The 24366-nt window shown below is 43.0% G+C and overlaps 1 protein-coding gene across 1 annotated transcript in view; it reads left to right on the plus strand.

Annotated features, from left to right (window-relative positions):
- TXK (TXK tyrosine kinase) overlaps positions 1-24366 on the plus strand; it is a 34886-nt gene continuing 10520 nt past the window's right edge. Inside the window, exons 1-10 of the mRNA XM_065596903.1 lie at positions 1-1574; positions 1791-1890; positions 3272-3483; positions 9917-9982; positions 11316-11370; positions 13650-13729; positions 19045-19172; positions 19876-19950; positions 20890-21061; positions 22687-22903. Of these exons, the coding sequence (XP_065452975.1) occupies positions 1507-1574; positions 1791-1890; positions 3272-3483; positions 9917-9982; positions 11316-11370; positions 13650-13729; positions 19045-19172; positions 19876-19950; positions 20890-21061; positions 22687-22903 (1173 nt within the window). The 5' untranslated portion in view covers positions 1-1506. The remainder of the gene's footprint in view (positions 1575-1790; positions 1891-3271; positions 3484-9916; positions 9983-11315; positions 11371-13649; positions 13730-19044; positions 19173-19875; positions 19951-20889; positions 21062-22686; positions 22904-24366) is intronic.

Below are 24366 nucleotides of genomic sequence, written 5' to 3' on the forward strand. Positions count from 1 at the left end.
CTGCCTAAAGGTCATGCAATCTCCAACCAAGAAACCTGGCTCAAGCTCCTCTCCCACCCCAGGAGTCATCCATCCAGAAATTAGGTCGAATAAAGGTCAATTATCTTGCTGCAGCTGACCCCTTTAGATCTCTTCTCTCCACTTGTTCATTTGCAAGCAGTATACGAGGAATTGCATAAACATAGTAGCTGTGATACAAGATAAATAGGAATGCATGACTAACTCTTTTGAGATCAGATTTGACCTCTTGTTTTGAAGGCTTCTGTACCTGAAAGATGTATAATAATGATATGCACTGAGATTATATAGCAAAAGATGCCAAAGCTCTTTTACAAACATTGCTTAATTCTTACAATGTCCTATTTCCATTTTACAGATGGATAAAATGAAGCAGAGAGAGGTTAACTTATAAGTAACTTGCCCATGCTCACACAGTGAAAACATGGTAGAGCCAGGGTTAACACTCGAGAGCTCTAACTCAGAGGCCTATGTGCTAACCATTATACTATACTTCCTCTCTTATGTAGACTTAGACTATATAGAGAATGGATTTTCTTATTACTTACACTGAAATATTTCATCCAAATCCCTCACATGTAAATTGGGTCATCATCCCAGATGGGGGGCATAACAAACCAAAAATGGTGAAGAGGGAATAAAAAAACTGAACACATTAGTGTGACTTTGAAAAGAACATGCATGAAAGATAAACTTGGAAAAATACTCAGTCCTAAGGGAAGGACACTACCTAATATGTGGCTTTAGAGCATCTTCTAATGACAAGAATGTAGTGTCCTCTGTGGAAGAGAAGAGACAGGACTCAATTGTGAAGGATATAAAGGTGGCTGCATACAGAAGGAATCTGTAGCTCTCCTTGGATGTCTAGCTTCCGCACTGATTAAAACAATCTAGTATAACCACACAGGGTTTCTCTTAAATCCTAGCCAAGAACGGTGACTAACTACAAGCAAGACTGTATTACAGGTAAAACATGAATAGGGAGCTCAACATAAAAAATATGCACAGATGCCAGATTGGTTCTGCAGATTTTTCACACCTCACAAGAGGACATTTATAACATCAGAGGCTCTTCTGGTGCTATATATTCATTAAGAAAAAATAGCCTAATCAGCATTTTATTATTGTACTGCTCACTGTGGTTAATAATTTATCCATCTGTAAATAGGAACAATACTTAGCACCTGTATAGTGCTTTTCATCTGTGGATCTCAAAGTGCTTTACAGAAGTGGGAAAGCATTGATAACTTCAACAGATGAGGAAACTGAGGCACGGAAAGGTTAGGGGTTCAATTGTGGAATCCTTCCTTATGCTGGCGAGCACTCACTTAAGTAGTTCCACTGGTTTCAATTGGACTATTCCCATGAGTAAATGTTCCACAATCTGGTCCCAAGTGACTAGCCCAGAGTCTCACAGCAAGTCCGTGGTAGAGAACCTATTACACACTTCAATGCAGTAAACCAAAAACAGTACTAAAAATATAGAAAATGTTCTTGTTTTCAGATCACACCATCCAGTCTGTTTTTTGCTGCTGCTGCTGTTCAATGCAGAAAAGGTAAATCAAATTTTAGCTTCAACTTGCCAGTAATTAAGCTAATCAAAATAAGTCATTTGCTTTCAAACTAGTCACATATAAAAGGTTCTAAAATCCCTCAGTTTTCAGTAAATCTGCTGAAATTTGTAAAAATTTACAGACCTTTTCCCTCCCCCACAGCTAATCTGTTTGGTGATATATATTCTCACAAACACTGTTTTTATTCTCCAAAATTAGAGCAGTGAGAACAAAATTGAGCCTGGACAATGACGTAGACTTGATGGCTGGATACTCAATGTCACAACAGCTCTCCTATGTGTCTACCCAAAAGCACAGAGTAAGTAAAATCATACAGATTCAGGAAACTGAAGTACAAAGAGGTTAAGTGACATATCCAAGCCCAGACACTGAATATATGCCAGAGCAGGCACTAGTGCAGAGGTTCTCAAAAATGTGGATAGTTCCCTCTAATGTGCGTGCCTGGGTGGCCGCACACAAGAAAATGAAGGGCATGGCTCCACTAATTAGATGCCTGGACCCTGGAGAAGACACACATGTAAGGTGAGGTGGTGGCCTTTGGGGAAATAGGGGGTAGGTGGGAGGGGGCAGTGGGGTGAATAGAGGAGGTGGAGGGAATTTGGGACGTGCAGGGCTGCGGCGGCCAGAGAAAGAGGCGACTTTCCCCAGCTACAGGATTCCAGCTGCTGGGAAGAGACGGTCCTCCTTCCCAGACTCAGCTATGTGGCTGCTGTGATGGGGGAGAAAGGGCACATCCATCGCAGTAGAAAGGTAAGACTACTGATATTAAAATATGAGTTGTGTGCTTTTATTTGCAGAACAAAAAAATGTTAATTATTATTAAGGTTTTTTATATAGCGCTTTTGTCCAAGCGCTTCACAATAGTTAGCTAACGGTACAAATAACATTTGGAAAGATCATTAAGTGGTCCGCTGAGACCCTCAGCAATTTTCAAGTGGTCTGTGAAAAAAAAAATTTGAGAACCACTGCACTAGTGTAACTACTCCCTGCTAAATCTTTAAAGTTGCAGTAATACATACATCATATAAATATTGTAAAGAGTATTTTAATAAGAGTGCAAAGATTTAGAAGATTTACATTGTTATGTATTTTTTCCAGACACGAAGGACCTGAGTATGGTCTTACTTTCATTTGGCCTAACTCCACTGACTTTGATGAGTTCCTCCCAACTTTACAACAGTGTAACCGAGTGCAAAACCAGGCCCTATGTTCATGCAAAACAAAATGTTTATATTCCTGCTGATAAGCATGTATGCAATGTTCTCCAAACCCAGCTGGTGTAACTCAATTGACTTCAATGGAGCTATTCTGATTTACATCAGCTGAGGAGCTGTCCCAGAATTCATACCGCATTAATGTAACTGCAAGCACATTGGTGGGGGAAATGGTCTATTTTGGCTACAGTCACATTATATGCATATTATTTATTTATTTTGTCAGTGTAACTTTGGCTTGAGTAACAGTTATCCACGTGCAATCAACTGTACTCTGTTGCCTTCTTGCAAGTGCAACTGACTGGATGATAAGGCATAGGGAGGGAAGGAATCGTGATCAGTTTCTTTCAGGCACAGAGACAACATAAGAATAAAAATAAAATAAAATATTACTACTAATAATAATACTAATAATAAGCAGGGAAAAAAATGTAAACCAATTATGATATTTTTTTCTCTCAACAGCATCACAGGGAATTTGTTCAGCAATCAAAGAGGAAGCCACTACCAGCGTTACCCCCACAGATCCCTGAAGAGTATGAAGAGAAAATCAGAGTCATTGCACTCTATGATTTTTTTGCCAAAGGACCCTGTGACTTAACACTCAGGAAATCAGAAGAATACATTATCCTTGAGAAGTATGACCCTCACTGGTGGAAGGCAAGAGACCAGTATGGGTAAGAGAGGAGGCATATTTGGACCCATTTGTTTCTATCTATCTTCCTAAAAAAAAAAAAATTAGAGGCATAAATATATTTTAGGGCCAGATTTTAAAGTGTTCAGCTCCCAGTTAGGTATCTATACGAAGCAGCCAGATTTTTGAAAAACATTCATTCATAGATTCATAGATTCATAGATTATAGGACTGGAAGGGACCTCGAGAGGTCATCGAGTCCAGTCCCCTGCCCACATGGCAGGACCAAATACTGTCTAGACCATCCCTGATAGACATTTATCTAACCTACTCTTAAATATCTCCAGAGACGGAGATTCCACAACCTCCCTAGGCAATTTGTTCCAGTGTTTAACCACCCTGACAGTTAGGAACTTTTTCCTAATGTCCAACCTAGACCTCCCTTGCTGCAGTTTAAACCCATTGTTTCTGGTTCTATCCTTAGAGGCTAAGGTGAACAAGTTCTCTCCCTCCTCCTTATGACACCCTTTTAGATACCTGAAAACTGCTATCATGTCCCCTCTCAGTCTTCTCTTTTCCAAACTAAACAAACCCAATTCTTTCAGCCTTCCTTCATAGGTCATGTTCTCAAGACCTTTAATCATTCTTGTTGCTCTTCTCTGGACCCTTTTCCAATTTCTCCACATCTTTTTTAAAATGCGGCGCCCAGAACTGGACACAATACTCCAGCTGAGGCCTAACCAGAGCAGAGTAGAGTGGAAGAATGACTTCTCGTGTCTTGCTCACAACACACCTGTTAATACATCCCAGAATCATGTTTGCTTTTTTTGCAACAGCATCACACTGTTGACTCATATTTAGCTTGTGGTCCACTATAACCCCTAGATCCCTTTCTGCCGTACTCCTTCCTAGACAGTCTTTTCCCATTCTGTATGTGTGAAATTGATTTTTCCTTCCTAAGTGGAGCACTTTGCATTTGTCTTTGTTAAACTTCATCCTGTTTAACTCAGACCATTTGTCCAGATCATTTTGAATTATGACCCTGTCCTCCAAAGTAGTTGCAATCCCTCCCAGTTTGGTATCATCCGCAAACTTAATAAGCGTACTTTCTATGCCAATATCTAAGTCGTTGATGAAGATATTGAACAGAGCCGGTCCCAAAACAGACCCCTGCGGTACCCCACTCGTTACGCCTTTCCAGCAGGATTGGGAACCATTAATAACAACTCTCTGAGTACGGTTATCCAGCCAGTTATGCACCCACCTTATAGTAGCCCCATCTAAATTGTATTTGCCTAGTTTATCGATAAGAATATCATGCGAGACCGTATCAAATGCCTTACTAAAGTCTAGGTATACCACATCCACCGCTTCACCCTTATCCACAAGGCTCGTTATCCTATCAAAGAAAGCTATCAGATTGGTTTGACATGATTTGTTCTTCACAAATCCATGCTGGCTGTTCCCTATCACCTTACCACCTTCCAAGTGTTTGCAGATGATTTCCTTAATTACTTGCTCCATTATCTTCCCTGGCACAGAAGTTAAACTAACTGGTCTGTAGTTTCCTGGGTTGTTTTTATTTCCCTTTTTATAGATGGGCACTATATTTGCCCTTTTCCAGTCTTCTGGAATCTCTCCCGTCTCCCATGACTTTCCAAAGATAATAGCTAGAGGCTCAGATACCTCCTCTATTAGCTCCTTGAGTATTCTAGGATGCATTTCATCAGGCCCGGGTGACTTGCAGGCATCTAACTTTTCTAAGTGATTTTTAACTTGTTCTTTTTTTATTTTATCCGCTAAACCTACCCCCTTCCCATTAGCATTCACTATGTTAGGCATTCCTTCAGACTTCTCGGTGAAGACCGAAACAAAGAAGTCATTAAGCATCTCTGCCATTTCCAAGTTTCCTGTTACTGTTTCTCCCTCTTCACTAAGCAGTGGGCCTACCCTGTCTTTGGTCTTCCTCTTGCTTCTAATGTATTGATAAAAAGTCTTCTTGTTTCCTTTTATTCCCGTAGCTAGTTTGAGCTCATTTTGTGCCTTTGCCTTTCTAATCTTGCCCCTGCATTCCTGTGTTGTTTGCCTATATTCATCTTTTGTAATCTGTCCTAGTTTCCATTTTTTATATGACTCCTTTTTATTTTTTAGATCGTGCAAGATCTCGTGGTTAAGCCAAGGTGGTCTTTTGCCACATTTTCTATCTTTCCTAACCAGCGGAATAGCTTGCTTTTGGGCCCTTAATAGTGTCCCTTTGAAAAACTGCCAACTCTCCTCAGTTGTTTTTCCCCTCAGTCTTGATTCCCATGGGACCTTACCTATCAGCTCTCGGAGCTTCCCAAAATCTGCCTTCCTGAAATCCATTGTCTCTATTTTGCTGTTCTCCCTTCTACCCTTCGTTAGAATTGCAAACTCTATGATTTCATGATCACTTTCACCCAGGCTGCCTTCTACTTTCACATTCTCAACGAGTTCCTCCCTATTTGTTAAAATCAAGTCTAGAACAGCTTCCCCCCTAGTAGCTTTTTCAACCTTCTGAAATAAAAAGTTGTCTCCAATGCAGTCCAAGAATTTGTTGGATAGACTGTGCCCCGCTGTGTTATTTTCCCAACATATATCCGGATAGTTGAAGTCCCCCATCACCACCAAATCTTGGGCTTTGGATGATTTTGTTAGTTGCTTGAAAAAAGCCTCATCCACCTCTTCCACCTGGTTAGGTGGCCTGTAGTAGACTCCTAGCATGACATCTCCCTTGTTTTTTGCCCCTTTTAGCCTAACCCAGAGACTCTCAACACTTCCGTCTCCTATGTCCATCTCTACCTCAGTCCAAGTGTGTACATTTTTAATATATAAGGCAACATCTCCTCCCTTTTCCCCCTGTCTATCCTTCCTGAGCAAGCTGTACCCATCCACACCAACATTCCAATCATGTGTATTATCCCACCAAGTTTCAGTGATGCCAACAATGTCATAGTTGTATTTATTTATTAGCACTGCCAGTTCTTCCTGCTTATTCCCCATACTTCTCGCATTTGTATATAGGCATCTAAGATACTGGTTTGATCTTTCCTCCCAGTTTTGTCCTGACTCTCCTTTCTCTCTGCCAATATAGCCCACACTCCCTCTCGTTTCCGACCCATCTCCCCGGTCTCCATGTTCCCCACTTACCTGTGGGCTTTGCTCACCTGTCCCCGTCGAACCTAGTTTAAAGCCCTCCTCACTAGGTTAGCCAGTCTGTGTCCGAATAGGGTCTTTCCTCTCCTCGAAAGGTGAACGCCATCTCTGCCTAGCAGTCCTTCCTCGAATAGCATCCCGTGGTCTAGGAAGCCAAAGCCCTCCTGGCGACACCATCTTCGCAGCCAGGCATTCACCTCCATGATGCATCTGTCTCTGCCCGGGCCCCTACCTTTGACAGGAAGAATCAAAGAGAATACCACCTGCGCTCCAAACTCCTTCACCCGTACTCCCAGAGCCCTGTAGTCACTCTTGATCCGCTCAGTGTCACACCGCGCAGTATCATTTGTGCCCACATGGATGAGTAGCATGGGGTAGTAGTCAGAGGGCTGGATAATCCTCGACAATGCCTCCGTAACGTCTCGGATACGGGCCCCCGGCAGGCAGCATACCTCCCGAGATGAAATGTCAGGGCGACAGATGGGCGCCTCCGTCCCCCTCAGCAGAGAGTCTCCGACCACCACTACCCTACGTTTCCTATTCGCAGTGGTGGCAGCAGACTTTCCAGCCTTAGGGGTACGAGGCTTCTCCTCCTTTACTGTAGGGAGTGATTCCTTCTTTCCTGTATCAAGGAGAGCATAACGGTTACCTATAACCATGGCAGGAGGGTTCGGAGCAAGGGTGGAGCACTGCCTGCTGCCAGAAGTAACCAGCTGCCAGTGTCCACCCTGAGCCATCTCCTCCTCCACCAGTGGTGTATCAGCAGTCCTGTGTACTGGGACAGCTACCTCAGCTGTCTCCACATGGACACTGTCGAGGAATTGCTCGTGGATTCGGATGCTCCTCAACCTAGCCACCTCCTCCTGTAGCTCTCCCACCTGCTGCCTGAGAGATTCCACCAGCAGGCACCTCTCACATTGGATGGTCCCCGCAGCCTGGATATCAGTAAGTGGAAATTGCAAGTTACAGTCTTTGCAAAACCACACCAGGATCTGGGTAGAGGCATCCATGCTCAGGCGCTCTGTCTGGCTACAGGCACAGGTGGAGGAGACAGTAGCAGTGCTGGCACAGGTGTTGCGGGTCTTCCTAACCATCGTAAGCCTCCCTCTGTCAAACTCCCGTCTGCAGCCCCCTGTCAGCCCAAAAGGGTGCTGTATTGCTTCTCCTTCACCTGGAGAACTCCCTTGCGAAACTCCCTGTTATTCAGCACCCAGCATCTCCCATTGAGAATAATGGGAATCTAGAATCTAGACAGACACACGCCAGGCTAAACAAGAGCAGCATTTGGGATTTTGAGAAGAGAGTGAGTTGCTGGGTACTGAGTAGTTCTGGAAACCTGGCTACTTCATTTAGGACCTGTTGGGTGCTGAGCTCTTTTGAAAATCTGGTGCTTCATACTTAATTTCTAAAGTATTTTACAATACAGTGAATCAGAAGAAATGTTGTTGAGTGTGATGAAATGGCATTCAGATAAAATAGCAACTACAGTCATATAAGTACCTAGATAGATGTACTGCAATTAAGCCAATTTCTGCTCTCAGTCACACTTGTGCCTATCTTCTCATCTAGTTTCATACAGTGATATCTTATATTGAAGTTACTAGGGTTGCACCATTGTAGCTGATGGCAGAATTGTAGAAAGGGTATGTAATTCAGTAAAATATTGTTTTTAGAGTTAGGTCTGCCTGAACCAAAATCCTAGATCCAAATACCCCTGAACTTTAAAAAAAGTTTGGATCTGAACTTCACTTATGGTCCATCTTCCCTCAGTAATGCTTTCATTGTGTCCCCCTTCTCTCAACTTGATGTCTTCATCCACACCTCCACCTCCCCTTATGTTTGGAATAGCTGCTTTTTTTATGTGCCAAATAACCATCCCTTCCTAATTCAAATCCCTCCTTTAAACACACTTCTTCCACCTAGAGGCTCAGTGATAATCCACCAGATACATATAAAAGAATTTGGCTTGTTCAGAGATTAGACAGTCATCTGGTGTACTGTGCATCTGAACTGCAATGTCTGTCCAAATTAGTTTGTAAACCCGTTGGAGCAGGGACCATGTCTTCCTCTAGGAACTGTACAGTGACAAGCTCACTGACATACGTAATAACCTTGAGCGCAACTGGTTCTTTTAGAAGGTGGGAATTAAAATAATTGGCAATTATGTACAATGTAGGTGTATATATATATATATATGCAGCCAGGGCCCGTGCTACCATTAAGGCGAATTAGGCGGTAAGATTTGGGGGCGCCAAAAAGCAGTGCCCCCAATTTTTTTTTACAGCATTCCTCCCCGAGCGCGCGGTCGCCGCTCCACTTCTCCCGCCTCCCAGGCTTGCAGCGCCAATCAGCTGTTTGGCGCCGCAAGCCTGGGAGGAGAATTAGAGCGGTGGCGGCGTGCTCGGGGAGGAGGCGGAGCAGAGGTGAGCTGGGGTGGGGAGGTACCGCACGGCTCCTCGGGCCGGGGGGTGGGGAGCTGCCGCGGGGGGTGCTTCAGGGCGGGGGGGGGGGAGCTGCCGCAGGGCTTCCCATCCCAGCTCACCTCTGCTATGCCCCCTCCCCGAGCACGCCGTCGCTGCTCCACTTCTCTCACCTCCCAGGCTTCCGGCGCCAATCAGCTGTTTGGCGCCGCAAGCCTGGGAGGAGAATTAAAGTGGGGGCGGCATGCTCGGGGAGGAGGCGGAGCAGAGGTGAACTGGGGTGGGGAGCTGCCGCATGGCTCCCGGGCGAGGAAGCTGCTGCCGGGGGGGGGCGCCTCAGGGCGGGGGGAGGGGAGCTGCTGTGGGGGGGGGGCGCCTCAGGGCGGAGGAGGGGTGGGAAGCTGCCGCAGGGCTGGAGGGGGGGTGCAAGGTGGAAGTTTCGCCTAGGCCGTGAAACTTCCTTGCACCGGCCCTGTGTGCAACTCAATCTAGGGTTTGATCCACATTCTGCTTTCTAATATGTGCATTTGCCATGCATATGCTTTCAAAGGTAAAATCTAGGCTTCAGTGCCACCTGGTGGGTCTTGTGCAGAGCTGGCAACACAAATTCACCCACTTCCTGGTTCTCCAGAGAACAGTCCCATACTGAACAATTCATACAGACAGTATTTGCCCATCATCTGTCCTTTGAAAAATCACCAGGTTGATAAGAAGAATCCTGGGGTCTTCCTTCAATGACTGTCTGAATTCACAGAAACATAGCTCATACTTGATATGTGGCCAAAGTGTTAGTTGCCCTCCTGTTAAGTGAAAGGAACATTAACATTTTAATCCCATTAATACTTTACATTGTGTTATATCTTTCATTTGTATTTATTTTAGTAATGAAGGCCTAATTCCCAGCAATTATGTAACTGAGAACGAGCGAAATAATTTAGAAGCATATGAGTAAGTACACTTGAAAATGATTATTGTGCCTCCTCCCTGAGAATTGGTTAGGGTTGTACATTTTTAGGGCCTGCTCTTTCAGTCCTTACTATAAGTCAACAGGAATTTGCCTGAGTAATGACTGCCACTGCAGGATGAAGGCCCTTATTTTTTCTTATAAATCATCATCCTAAAAATGAATTCACCATTTGTCTTCCGGTTTTCATGATTCTTCTCCATTCAAATCAATGGCTGTTTGCTATGAGACTAGAATGTTATAAACACTGGTAGCTCATATACAATAAATAGTATAACTGCATCCGTTTACATAAGTCAAGATTCACAATCTGGAAGTTTCCTATTTGTGAGCGCTCACAGCCAGATACTATTATACTCTGATCTTTTCCTGTTTTGTACATTTCAATGACTATCCAGTACTGACTTCAACATATTTAAGGTTCATTGACTGGTGAGGAAGAGTAAAATTCCCAAATATTCCAACCAGAGATGGGTCTGAAACACCAAGTGTAAATGCAAAATTTCTCAAACTTGTGGGTGTTTATATCCAGGATTTTACTTAATCTCAACTTTAATTACAACAAATGGGAAAAAATATTGAAAATCATAGGGCTAGACTTGATACCAGTAAAGTTGCCCTCTTTCCCCAACCACGATCCCATCACATATTTGATTATGAGATACTATATGAGCAAAATTCTATACATTGGACTGTAAACTATGAACCCACCAATTTATCAAAGGCAGAAGACTAGACCCTCTAACAACTCTTATGGCATGGGCAAGAACCCACCACATTTTCACATTGTTACTGTGTAGGAATTTTAAAAAATAAATTAGAGAGTGAGATCCAGAACATGGGATGGGCACATTTTAAAAATATAACTATGAAACAGGAAGCACTTGTTTTATGAGGAAGCTAATGGGGTTCTTTCACTAGTTAGGGTGAGCTGAGTGATAGTAAACAGCAGAGTTAAAATTGGTAGTGGAACTTTAAATATTTCCAGACTTTCTGACATTTTGATTTTTTTAAACTATGACTTTCTAACATTTTCACTTTTCATTGTTTTTTTAACCCTAGCTCTGAGTTTCCTCATTCATAAATATCTTGTTTTTGTTTGTGTTATTGTTATAACTGAAATAGTCTTATAAAGTTGTTTAAAATTAATATCTGTTTGTTTACAACCTTAGCTTTATATTAACTAAGTTTTTTGTTTGGGAATAGTATAATGGTTAAGAAGTGTTGCTCATTACAATCGAGTCAATAAGTATTTTTGTTAAAATAGTTTGAAATCAAAACATAATTTAGCTGTCTTTTCTTGGTCATTTATTGTAGGTGGTACTGTAAAAACATAACCAGAAATCAGGCAGAACTTCTACTACGGCAGGAGGTAATTCAGTTGGTTTATAAATAAACTTTCATTGTTAGTAAAGTTACCCACAATCTAAATTATTCTGTAAATATTACAAGATGCATCATGAAGATTTCAGCAATCAACTCCAGAGCTAACTGTACAATAAAATAGAGTACTTTAAAATGAAGGGATGTCTTGGTGGTCTAAACATCAGGTGTGGAATACTTAGACTCCCTAGAACTTGTTCTGTTTAGGTCTTCTACCTTCCATATTAGATAAACTGAGTTCTATGCAGTTTATTGTGCGTGTCGTTTGGGTGAGACTTTAAAAACTGAAATCTGTCCGCACAGTGTGAACATTAAAAATCTCATACTCTCTTAGTTAACGTAGAGGTTTGCCCCAGTGTCCTTAACTAAAATTTCTACTCCCCTTATTGTCATGCAGCATGTTGTGTCCCACTTAGTCCTGCCTATAGGCAATTATGTTTTATTGGTGCTATGTTAATATTTTGTGTGAAGCGTTGTGAAACCCTTGGGAAGAAAAGTGCATGTCAATATAAAATACAACTGTATCTATGACTTCAAATTGTTACTGTTTTAGAGAGAATAACAGAGTTTTGCTCAGGGGCCAGCACAGGGATTGGGTAAAATACAACTCAGCCAGAGGGAGTGCACAGAAATACATAAAATTATAGATGTTAAAGAGGAAAAGGAACAGCACTTATATAATCCAGTCTTTACAGTATATTTTCTAGTGATTTGTTTGGTTTAGTTTTCAATGCTCCAAACATGGAGCTTCCAGCACTTCCCATGGGAGAGTATTCTAATATATTTAACTCTGAGAATTTTTCTGATATTCAGTCTAATTTTTCCATTTCCGTTTCTTAATTTCATTCCATTATTATTAGTTATAATCCCATGAATCACTCTAAATGATTCCTAGTTGCCATGGCATTGTCACCCTTCAAATATTTATAGATTTGTGTGTCCTATCTTTAGTTTTGTGTTAACCAAGTCAGATATTTAACTCTGCTCCTCCAGCCAATGGCATGGCTGTGACTACAGCATTTCATAGAATCATAGAATATCAGGGTTGGAAGGGACCTCAGGAGGTCATCTAGTCTTAGCTAAACTACTTAAGCTACACTGCACAGCTAAAGCTTACTGCAACCTACTACACAGGGTTGTGACTACAGGATTTACACAGGTCACAATCCAGCTAGCCAGAGTTCTACCATGCAGGTGTCCCACCCACAATTCCCCTTCCACATTCATAAGAAGAGAGCTGCCAAGGTTTGTGGCCTTTCTGCTCCTGGTCCCCTGAACAGAAGCACGAAGTACCGCAGTGGTTCCACTATATTTTGAGCCTTGCACAGATGCCAAATAGCCATAAAGTTTTAGCTCTTTATTCTTTAAGTTGTTTCAAGGGTCTGTATCGCATAAGAGCATAGTGCAGTATAAACATTCACAGAAACAGTGGACTGGGTTAAAAGTAAATGTTCAATATATTTAAGATGTTAAATATGAGTTATCTTCAACTTACCGCTGATAGTCACCTGTACTTTAATGAATAGCAGCGAGTTATATCCATGGAGTTGTGCCATTCATGTAGTGTACTGAGTGTATAAGAAGATGTACAGTATAGCACAAGGAGTCTCCAGTCACAGTGTTACAGACTTAACATACAATATCACTAGGCTTGTGTACTTAGTTCAATAGTATAAAGCAATGAAATAGCTCCAGGTAGGAAGAAGACCCCAATAACTAGAAATAGTAAATAGCTCTATCGCTGTAGAAATTAGGAGGTTAGGTAGAGATCATTAGAATATTATGTTACTATGTAAGTCATGTGTTCTAATATCATAAACCATGCTAGTAAAGTTTGAACAGTTTAAACATCAGTATCCAACAGTCAAAAGACACCAAAGCTTCTCTTGGATTAAATAATATCCTTGGAATCACCCAACAGTGATCCACACACAGGTGAATGACTCAGCATTTATATATTCATATTTACTCTAACGTGTTGTCAGAAAAGTACTTAGCTTCCTGCTGATACAGAGATCTCACCTGCATTTGTACAATACCCTACAACTGTTAAGTACATTACCTTATTTTAGAAGTTACTGTTCTTTTAGTCATACAGTTAAAGGCCACAAGGAACCACCAGATCATCTACTCTGACCTCCTGACCTTTAGCTTCCTTTGGTCCCTTTATAAAATATTCAACAGTATTTTGTAAACAACTGAATGTCTTATGTGAATTTTCTGTCAAACACAAAAGAAAGGATAAACTAAATCTGAATTGCTTTTCAGTCCAAAGAAGGGGCATTTATGGTCAGAGATTCAAGCCAAAAGGGAGCCCTCACAATGTCTGTTTATTCGCGATCTAGTGGGTAAGTGATTGCTGCTCTGAATGACTAAGAAGACATATCTTAATTATAATTCTTTGTGAAAAGTGGCTTGCTTGCTGCAGAATATACATGTACGGTACAATATTGTACAGCATTGTCCATACTGTGTATAAGGAATACTGAAAACCTTGTTGCAAATTACAATCCTTACAGTTAATTAATAGGTACATACCAATACTAATACTCAATGGAGTAATTTTGTCCCAAAAGTTGGGGAGGAGGGTGGTGGATGCAAACATTCCCATGCAGCACGACAAGATCACCCACATTCTCTGAAACCCAAGAGGTTCCAGCATAAGTCCCTTTCATCCATCCAATTAAAACAATAAGCAAACAAAACTTACTGTAGCATCCTCTTGCCTCTCTTCCTACGGTGCAGTCCTTGACTGTCTGGCTCCCATGCAATGCTGTAGCAGTCTTCACTGTGCACACTGACCTGCTAAATCTCCAACCTCTCCTCCTTCCCCTTCATGGAAAATCCCCCTCAGCCTCTCCTGCTGCCCACAAACACCTCCATTACCTCCTCCCTCTCTCACCAGCCTCTCCTCTCCAAGAACCTCCTAATCTCTCCTTTCCCCAAACTTGCTTCATTCCCTCGCTCACCCCAAACCTCTCCTTCACCCCCTCCCCACGCTGCCTCTCTTACCCATCCCCTCAACCAGGCCATCTTGTCTCTTTATACAGATTCCCCTCATAGCTGCTCCCTAGTGCCTGTTTCCCCCATAATCCGGCCCTCCCCTTTGAGTCTGCCCCCTCCATAGCTGTGACCCCAATTTGTGCCTGTCCCCCAAATAGGGTGACCAGATGTCCCGATTTTATAGGGGCAGTCCTGATTTTGGGGTCTTTTTCTTATATAGGCTCCTATTACCCCCCACCCCCGTCCCGATTTTTCACACTTGTTGTCTGGTCATCCTACCCACAAAGAGGTGTCCCTTCACTTGTCCCTGCCACCCTGTAGGGAGGAAGGGGAGACAGTCGTTGCTGCTCCAGTCCTGCTGATCCCTCAAGCCCCCGCCAGCTGGCTCCAGCTGGGCAAACCCTCAGAGACAGCAAGGACAGGGCCTAGGCAAGGAAGGGAAAGTGGCGGTGCGCAGTAACTATAGCAATAGCAGCAGGGAGGACATAGGGGCCCCCTGCTGCCAGGAGGCTGTAAATGCAGTTCTCTGAGGTATGAAACAATGGCACATTCACCTGCCCCCCATACCTCACCACATATAATCCCGGGCACTGTCTCCCCATCCCACCATGGGAGAGGACACCAGCCCCTGTGGGCTCCTGTTCCTGGGGACACCAACCTTGCCAAGCAGGCTGGATCTACCCCACTCTTACCCTATGGCAAACCCCACAGCAGGTACTTGCATGTTGGTGACTGGTCACCACCAGCCCCAAACTCCCCCTGTCCCACTCGATGATTCCGAGCCACTGATTCCTGGAGCTCCCAGACACTCTGGAGTGATAACTCCTTCTACACAGGCATCACTGTTCCCCAGTTCCCCTCACTACAGCCACTAGGGACTGGGGAACCAGAGGGTGTGTGACTGATAAAAACCAGGACTTTTAATGTCCTGGGAAGGCTTACAGATTTCCTGGGACAGCTACCTAAAAAAAGGGATGATCCCAGGAAAACCGAGACAGGTGGCAACCCTATGGATCAGGGGTTCTCAAACTGTCGGTTGGGACCTCAAAGTGTGTTGCAACCTCATTTTAATGGGGTCACTTTCTACTTGCACAAAACGGAACACCTTTGCTCTGCCCCTTCTCCGAGGCCCCGCTTCCCGCTCACTCCATCCCCCCTCCCTCTGTCGCTCACTCTCCCCACCCTCACTCACTCACTCACTCATTTTCACTGGGCTGGCTCAGGAGGTTGGGATGCAGGAGGGAGTGAGGGCTCCAGCTGGGAGTGCGAGCTCCGGGGTGGGGCTGGGGATGAGGGCTTTGGGGTGCTGGAGGGTGCTCCAGGCTGGGACAGATGGGTTCGGGGCCAGAAGAGGGATCAGGACTGGGGCAGGGGTTGGGGCCTGGAGGGAGGGGTGAGGGATCCATGCGGGCTCTGGGGTGGGGCTGGGGATGAGGGGTTTGGGGGGCAGGAGGATCCGCCGGGCTCAGACCGAGGGGTTCAGAGGGCAGGAGGGGGATCAGGGCTGGGGCTGAGGGGCTTGGAGGGTGGAAGGGGAATCAGGGCTCGAACAAGGGCTTGGGGCGTGGGAGGGGATCAGGGGTGCAGGCGCCAGGCGGTGCTTACCTCAAGCAGCTCCCGGAAGCAGCAGCATGTCCCTGCTGTGGCTCCTATGTGGAGGCACAGTCAGGGAGTTCTGCCCCATTCGTAGGCAGCGCCCTTGCATATCCCATTGGCCGGGAGCAGGCGCTTGGGTTGGAGGCAGCATGTGGAGCCCCCTGGTTGCCCCCATGCGTAGGAGACGGAGGGGGGACATGCCGCTGCTTCTGGGAGACACACAGAGCCATGGCCTGCCTAGCCACCCTGCGCTGCTGACCAGACTTTTAACAGCCCAGTCAGCATTGCCGGTCGAAAACCGGACACCTGGCAACCCTAGTTATTGGCCACCCCATTCCATCTGAAAGTTGGGGTTGGGGGAGATGCTTCCTCTCCCTCCCTATAACTAGACCCATACTAACACTTGGAGTGTATTGCCAAAGCTCAGAATCCTCATTAGCTTCAGCATTTCTGAAACAAAGTGTAAACCTCATTTGTCCAACTTGGCTCTCTCATAACCACAACTAAAATCAGTAGAAACCAGTCCTACTAGAGCAATCCTATCCTTAAAATTAGTGGCAAATCCGTGTGGACGGATTGGATGGACAGTGGAATTATGACTGTATTGAATCTAATTGACAATGATAAATTTAAACACTTTGTAGCTCTTCAGCAACAATTTGGCTTGCCCTGCTAAAGCATTGACTTATAAATTTATTTGGACTGGATGCATTGGGAGTTCCAGAACCTCCAGAACGTTTATTATTTTGAAGGAAACATCCTGGATATACTTGGCCAGCGGTATCCTGTTACAATTTTCTGGCCCCAAAAACTGTGCGAAAGAATGATAATTTGAGAGCTGCTTGGAATAGATATATGACAATATACAACAATCTCTGACCCAATGGAATACAATTGTATCTAATATTAAAAAAGCAACTATAGACATGACACTACAGCTTATTCACCAAAAGACACTTTTTCAAATATACTGGTCCCCACATAGGCTAATGGTAATAGACCTCATAAATGCTGACTGCTGTTGGCAGTCCTTTGGTGATACATTAGCTCATATGTTTTGGAAGTGCCCCTGTATTAAGAATTTCTGGTATGGGGTGGGTCAAAGGACCAATTTGATATTAGATGCTAAAATGGATTTCATTCTCTGATATATTCCTGATACCTGGAGATTACCTGGTAACAAGGCAGCATGGTTCCAACGTGCAGCTTTAGTCACTAAAAAATTAATCCTTGAAAAATGCAAAAGTTGATCCCCACCAAATATTGATGCCTGTCTCTGTAATATGGATGATACAGCTAATAAATGACTGGCATTCCACAGAAAGGGAATGCCCAAAAAATTCAAAGCAATTTGGACTGCCTTTTTAGGGGTCTATGAGTAACATAAACCCTGAAGATAGATATGACGCTTCCCATCTCCCACCTTTGTCCTAACCCCATTTAATTCCTTTGTGTATTATGATGAATCTGAAATTTTGGTATAGTGGTTGTATTTGGAAAAATTAATAATTAAAAAAAAACCAGTAAAGACGAGATGAGGTGGAACAGGGGCAAAAAGCAATGAAGAAAAAAGAGGGATGGGGAGAAGAAATAAAAGAAAGACTAAAATAAAATGAAAAGTCTCTTGACTGCCTTTGGGGAAATAGAGAGGAAATTTGGGACTTGGACCATTTTTTATGGATTAGTTTTTTAACTCTTTGGGAGGTGCTCATATACCTGGTGATGGATATCATTAGAAAAGCCTAGATAGATGCAAGGAAACTAGAGCATTACATAGTTTACCTAGTGTATCATTCAGGTAATTTCTATAGATACAGTGATAAGTAGTGGTACATTAGATACAGGTTTTATGGGAAGTGCTTGGGCCACAGAGAAACTGGAAGGATCATGCAAGAACACCAGTGACAGTGAATGGGGCTGATGCCATCACACGTTCTCCTGGAGTGACAGAGTAGTATGGGTGACCACAGCATTTGGACCCCCTGAAATTTGGAAATTGGGGTTTAGGAAAAACACAGATGAAGAAATTACAGGAGTTGAGATACAAGGGCGGGGAGGAGTTGAGAAAGGAATTTATTAAAGAATGAATAAAGATTTCAGCAAACATAGGGCATTTGAATCTATTTACACTCTCTCCTAGGTATGGGCAGTGGCACCTGAATTTATGGAAGTGTTCCCTATATCTATTACACCCATAATGCAAGAAGAGGTACAATCTCAGAGGATATATATTGATTGGGAGACTAAAATAAGATAGAATAGTAGCTGATTTTTCATATAGGTTACAAATTCTAATCCTGTTGGAGTCAATAGTAAAAATCACTCTGGTCTCCAAGGTACCATGATTTGGCCATCAGAGGCATCTAGGATGTCAAAATGTTTTAGTCAGTGGTGGGCAACCTGCAGCCCATCAGGGTAATCTGCTGGCAGGCTGTCAGACAGCTTGTTTACATTTGCACGTCCGCTTGCAGTTCCCTGTGGCCACAGTTCGCCATTCCTGGCCAATGGGAGCTGCGGGAAGCGGCGGCCAGCATGTCCCTGCAGCCTGCGCCGCTTCCCGCAGCTCCCATTGGCCAGGAATAGCGAACCACAGCCACTAGGAGCTACAGGCGGCTGTGCAAATGTAAACAAACTGTCTGGTGGCCCGCCAGTGGAATATCTTGACGGGCCGCAGGTTCCCACCACTGGTTTTAGTAAATGACTGTAGAATGGTTACAAAAGGGACGTCTGCTGTAGGGAGGAAAGGGAGCAGAGAAGTTTTTGGCTAGCATCCCTGGCTCCCAAAAGTTCTATTTCTTTATTTTATAGATTTCTTTAACTCTGAGCCCATAGATCTCATCCCCAGAGGTGAGAGAGGTATTCAGATAAGCTCTGTTTTTTCCCCCTGAAACATTATCCCAACCATAATTCTACCAAGCAATTTTAAACAGGAAAATTGTATTTCCTCCCCATAGATCTTATTGTGTAATAGTAATTCTTGTCCATAACATTTATTTAAATCAGACAGCTTTATATCATCAAAATATGGTTTATTTTCAAGTAACTGATGTTTTGTTGATTTCAGAAGCCACAGTGGAAATATCCGACATTATCAAATTAAGCAAAATCATTCAGAACAGTATTATGTAGCAGAAAAGCACCTCTTTCCATCCATTCCTGAACTCATCCAGTATCACCAGCATAATGCAGCAGGTAACAGCAGCTAAGCAAATAAGGATTTAATACTGATGATGATTGGAAGCTCATTGCAGATACGACTTTGAGAGCTCAGAAATAACCTTTCCTGGAATCAAGTTCTGTCTTTTTAAAAAGAGACAGGTTTGCAAAATGTTGATGAGAAAAGTTCAATTTTTTAGCCTATCCCTTGTGCTAAATCAGTAGTTTTGTATTGTGCAAAAACTGGGGTTGAGTCTATATCCATCTGTTGCCTCTTGTCTTTTATTTAGAGTGTAAGTTCCTGGGAGCAGGGATGATCTTTTTGTTCTGTGTTTGAAGAACTCTTAGCACAATGCGGTCCTGATTCATCACTAGGGCTCTAAAGTGCTACAGTAATAAAAATAATTAATAATTACTACTACTACTAATAAACAAACTAAATCCTATGGGCCTTTGGAAACTGTATAATGTATTTGTCCTCCTACCTATTAACTTATCTGGCAGGCTGCAAAATGCCAGTGTTCTCACCCTATTCATCCAAGGACTGAGTATGCTTTTCCCTCAGTTACGCCTTTTCAACAGGGCTACATCTGAACAAGTTGTAAATAATATAGAAACAAGTAACTTCAATGGGTAAGAATGTGGAAAACAAAATAGGTTTTGTTTTAGGAAGCTAAGATGGATGCATAGGGTAATGGGATAATTGTTCTAAAGAATATTATCACTTTGTCACCCATAGGTCTCATCACCCGCCTCCGACATCCAATTGGATCAATGGGAAGTTGTTTACCAGCAACGGCAGGATTTAGTTATGGTAAAGTTTGAAGTATTGTTTTGGTAGAGTTTTAGGTATCTTCCTAGGTTTTTATATCATGCTCATCATCTTGGTATCTGAGGTATGCTAAAGAAATTATCTCTGTAATAATTAATATATAAAAACACATGTCCATCAATAGGAATTATCCATTTCTTATTCAGGATCCAAAACTCAGTGAAATACCTGATTGGGCATGTATCATTTCAGAAGAATGGTCTCATTCACATTACTAGCATTGCTTCTAAATTTTCTTACATTTTGTAAACAAAGACCTAAGACTCCATAGCCTTTTAAGGGCCATTGGAGCCTATTTGAATATATAGACAATTGATGTTAATGTTAATTGTGATCAAGACTGTTCTTGCCAACAATGCAACTATTAGAAATAAGAGTGGCATTTCACCATGCATAAAAGAGCAATACAAATAATTTTGGTTTATATATGATAGTAAATGAAGTTCATCTGGCTGGTGAATACACATCCAGAATGTGTGCCTCCAAAAGTGTATGCTGGGAATTAATATATTTAATATATTTCCTAGAACTACTACTTGTGGAAGGCAAAAATCATTGTGGATGTTACAATAGAGCCAGGTAATCAATATTATCACATCACTGTCTGGAGATGGATGAGAGTGATGGACAACGCATACTGAAGTGCTCCCATGATGTTCTCAGTTGTAGTGGATAATTAAATATCTGTCCTACCTTCAAGCCCCAACATTCCTGTGTTAGGTGATTATCCCATATCTCAAATAATAGGTGTGGTGAAAATTTTCATAGTGAATAACAGGCGATGGATAATATTAACAAACAATGATTATTTGTTCTGTATATATACTGCAGAGGCTGGGACATTTTTCCTGCACCATAAATAGGGGTTAGGGCAGCTGGCATGCACCATGCTATTATAACGTGTTGAGCTCACTTTCACAGAGAAGTGGAAGATAAACCCATCTGAGCTGACTTTCATGAAAGAAGTTGGGCGTGGCCAGTTTGGAATCGTTCAGCTGGGTAAATGGAGAGCACTTGTCAAAGTTGCCATTAAGGCAATCAATGAAGGTGCAATGTCTGAAGATGATTTCATTGAGGAAGCTAAAGTCATGATGTAAGTACAATGGCTGTTTTGTGCCTGGTGGAAAGGGTTAAACTGAGATGTAATAAAAAACATATATAATCAAAGATGTTTTCGTAAGGTTTATTATTTGATGAGTATTATCGTTGTGCTTGACATTGTACAATGCACAGAAGACAACACAGACCATGCTCCATGAGTTTATAATTAAAATTGTACTAACTTCATAGTACACACACATTGTACACTGGGTGAAACACTGTATCTTTAGGTCACTCCCATTTTGAATTGAAGGCTGAGTAGGGAAAGTATACTTATAGCTGCTCCTTTCTATCTATTCAACTGCACAAAGCCAGGCATAATCTAGTTTGGGAAGACAAGGAATTGAAAGGGCCAATCTGGATACAGTGCCTGATTATTATATTTAATTTCTCAGTGGACTATCACTGAAAGAATTCATACAGATAGGTGATTTAAGGAAGAATTTGAATTAAGAAATGGTAGTACAGTAACTCCTTACTTAACGTTGTAGTTATGTTCCTGAAAAATGCGACTTTAAGCGAAATGATGTTAAGTGAATCCAGTTTCCCCCATAAGAATTAATGTAAATGAGGGGGTTAGGTTCCAGGGAAATTTTTTTCACCAGACAAATATATATACACACGCATACACACACACACACACACACAGACTATATATATATATATATATATATATATATATATATATATATATATATATATATATATATACACAGTATAAGTTTTAAACAAACAATTTAATACTGGTACACAGTGATGATGATTGTGAAGCTTGGTTGAGGTGGAGGAGTCAGAGTGTGGGATATTTCCCAGGGAATACCTTGCTGCTAAATGATGAATTAGCAATTGGCTGAGCCCTCAAGGGTTAACTCTCACACTCTACAAGGCAGCAGGAATGGAGGGAGGGGAGACAGCATCGCAGACAGAGACAGAGACACACACCGTGTGTGTGTGTGTGTGTGTGTGTGTGTGTGTGTGTGAGAGAGATGCGCATTTCTCCTTTAAGTACGCTGACCCTACTCTTAAGTACACTGCCTTGTTAATTAGATCAACTTGCTGAGACCGCAGCTGCTGCCAGCAAGCTCCCTCCGTCCTGAGCCCTGTTATGTGTCCCCCCTGCTCTATGGAAGATAGGGTAAGCAGGGTACAGGAGCAGGTGGGAGGGGGACACACTGACATTAGCCCCCCTCTTCCTTCCCTCCCCCCCGCACAGCAAGCAGGAGTCTCGGGGAGCAGCTCCAAGGCAGAGGGCAGGAGCAGCACATGGCAGTGGGGGGGAGAGACAGGTGAACTGCCGGCAATTGCTAGCCTGCTGGGCAGCTGCTGCACAGGAAACTTAGGGGTGCAGGGAGCTGATAGGAGGGCTGCCGCTCCACCCTGGTTCCAAGCCCCCACCAGCTAGCTGCAACAGGCTGCTCTTCTTGCAAGCAGTGGACAAAGCAGGCAGCTGCCAAATGACGTTAACCAGGATGACTTTAAGTGAGGAGTTACTGTAGATGATATAACTGGTCCTATGTCCAATGCAGTTTAATACAATGTATCATCCTAATAATCAAAACTGCTTTAACTGTTTGTCAGTGGCAAATGTCTAGTTACTGAAATGCACCTTGTTAACAGGAAATTATCCCACCCAAAGCTGGTACAGCTTTATGGAGTGTGCATACAGCACAAGCCTCTCTACATAGTGACTGAGTTCATGGAAAATGGCTGCCTGCTCAATTACCTTCGGCAAAGACAAGGGAGGCTTAACAAAGAAATGCTATTAAGCATGTGTCAGGATGTCTGCGAAGGGATGGAGTATCTAGAAAGGAATAGATTTATTCACCGTGATTTAGTAAGTACAGCAGGCCCTCTGTAATTTGCAGTGACAGTAACAAAATACATGTCATTACACCTTATGGGCACTAATGTATTTTGTAAGTGTTGTTTAACTACTGCAGGATCCAATGGACCAACAGTGTGTTATTTTGATGAATATATCTGTATTGTTGTATTCTGACAGTGAAACATTTCTGATGCTCACTCATTTTTATTGTGGTTTGTGGATTTTTTAACATTATGTTTAAGGTATTAACCCTTAAAATGTGCATATGTGTGTGGTGTGCTGCATAAATTAATGTATTTAAACTGCTTGCTATAAATGTTCTTAAGTTCTGTAGGCAATTGCTGCTGTTGAAAATTCACAGCTGTATTACAACTTCCTTTAAACAAAAGATATTCCCGAAGAGTTAGAGAACGCTTAGTGACTGAATAGAGTGAGAGAAAGTAACAGTGTTATCTGAGGCCTTGGCTACACTTGCAAGTTACAGCGCTGTAAAGCCTCCCCCAGCGCTGTAACTCACTCCCCATCCACACTGGCAGGGCATTTGCAGCACTGTATCTCCCTGGGTACACCGCTGCAGGTACTCCACATCTCCGAGAGGAATAACAGCTGCAGTGGAGTGGCTACGACTCACAGGTGTGAGTGTAAACGCTTGCAGCGCTGTACTAATCACCTTGTCAAGTGGCCAATCCTCCCCATTGTTGTGACCGGCTGCAGGAATGCGGAAGTGCCGGTTTCAAAGCTTGTACTGCAGACAAAAGCAAACAGTTTGCAGCTTGCTTTGAGTGAGTAAACGAATGAGCAGGGGGCCGGGAGTTCGGAACTTGCAAAATAGAGAGCTGACATGCTCCAAAAAGCACTCTCTCTCCCCCCACACTCCCTCTCCCCCCACACTCCCTGTCACAATCCACCCCACCCCCCCGTTTTGAAAAGCACGTTGCAGCCACATGAATGCTGGGATAGCTGCCCATAATGCACCGCTCCCAACACAGCTGCAAATGTTACAAGTGTGGCCACACCACTGCGCTGTCAGCTGTCAGTGTGGACAGACTGCAGCGCTTTTCCCTACTCAGCTGTACGAAGACAGGTTTACCTCACAGTGCTGTACAGCTGCAAGTGTAGCCAAGGCCAAAGAGTGATGTCCAAATACTGTGTTGTCTTAACACCTCCTTATCATCAACTGATCTTGTGCTACAACACAGACATCTTAGTGTAACATCAGAACATCCTGCCAAAACTATTTTGGCTCCGTTTTAGCTTTGCTTTAGTTGGGCTTTGTTTGATGTGAGACATCTAGAGGAACATTTAAGCAGATAAACACTGTATGAATAAGAACGATAAGGAAGCGATATAATATTTTTTTATTGGACCAACTTCTGTTGGTGAAAAGAGACAAGATTTCAAGTATACAGAGCTCTTCTTCAGGTCTGGGAAAGGTACGCAAAGTATCACAGCTAAATACAAGATAGAACAGA

The sequence above is a fragment of the Chrysemys picta genome, chromosome 5, assembly GCF_011386835.1.
Source record: "Chrysemys picta bellii isolate R12L10 chromosome 5, ASM1138683v2, whole genome shotgun sequence".
Lineage (NCBI taxonomy): Eukaryota > Metazoa > Chordata > Testudines > Emydidae > Chrysemys > Chrysemys picta.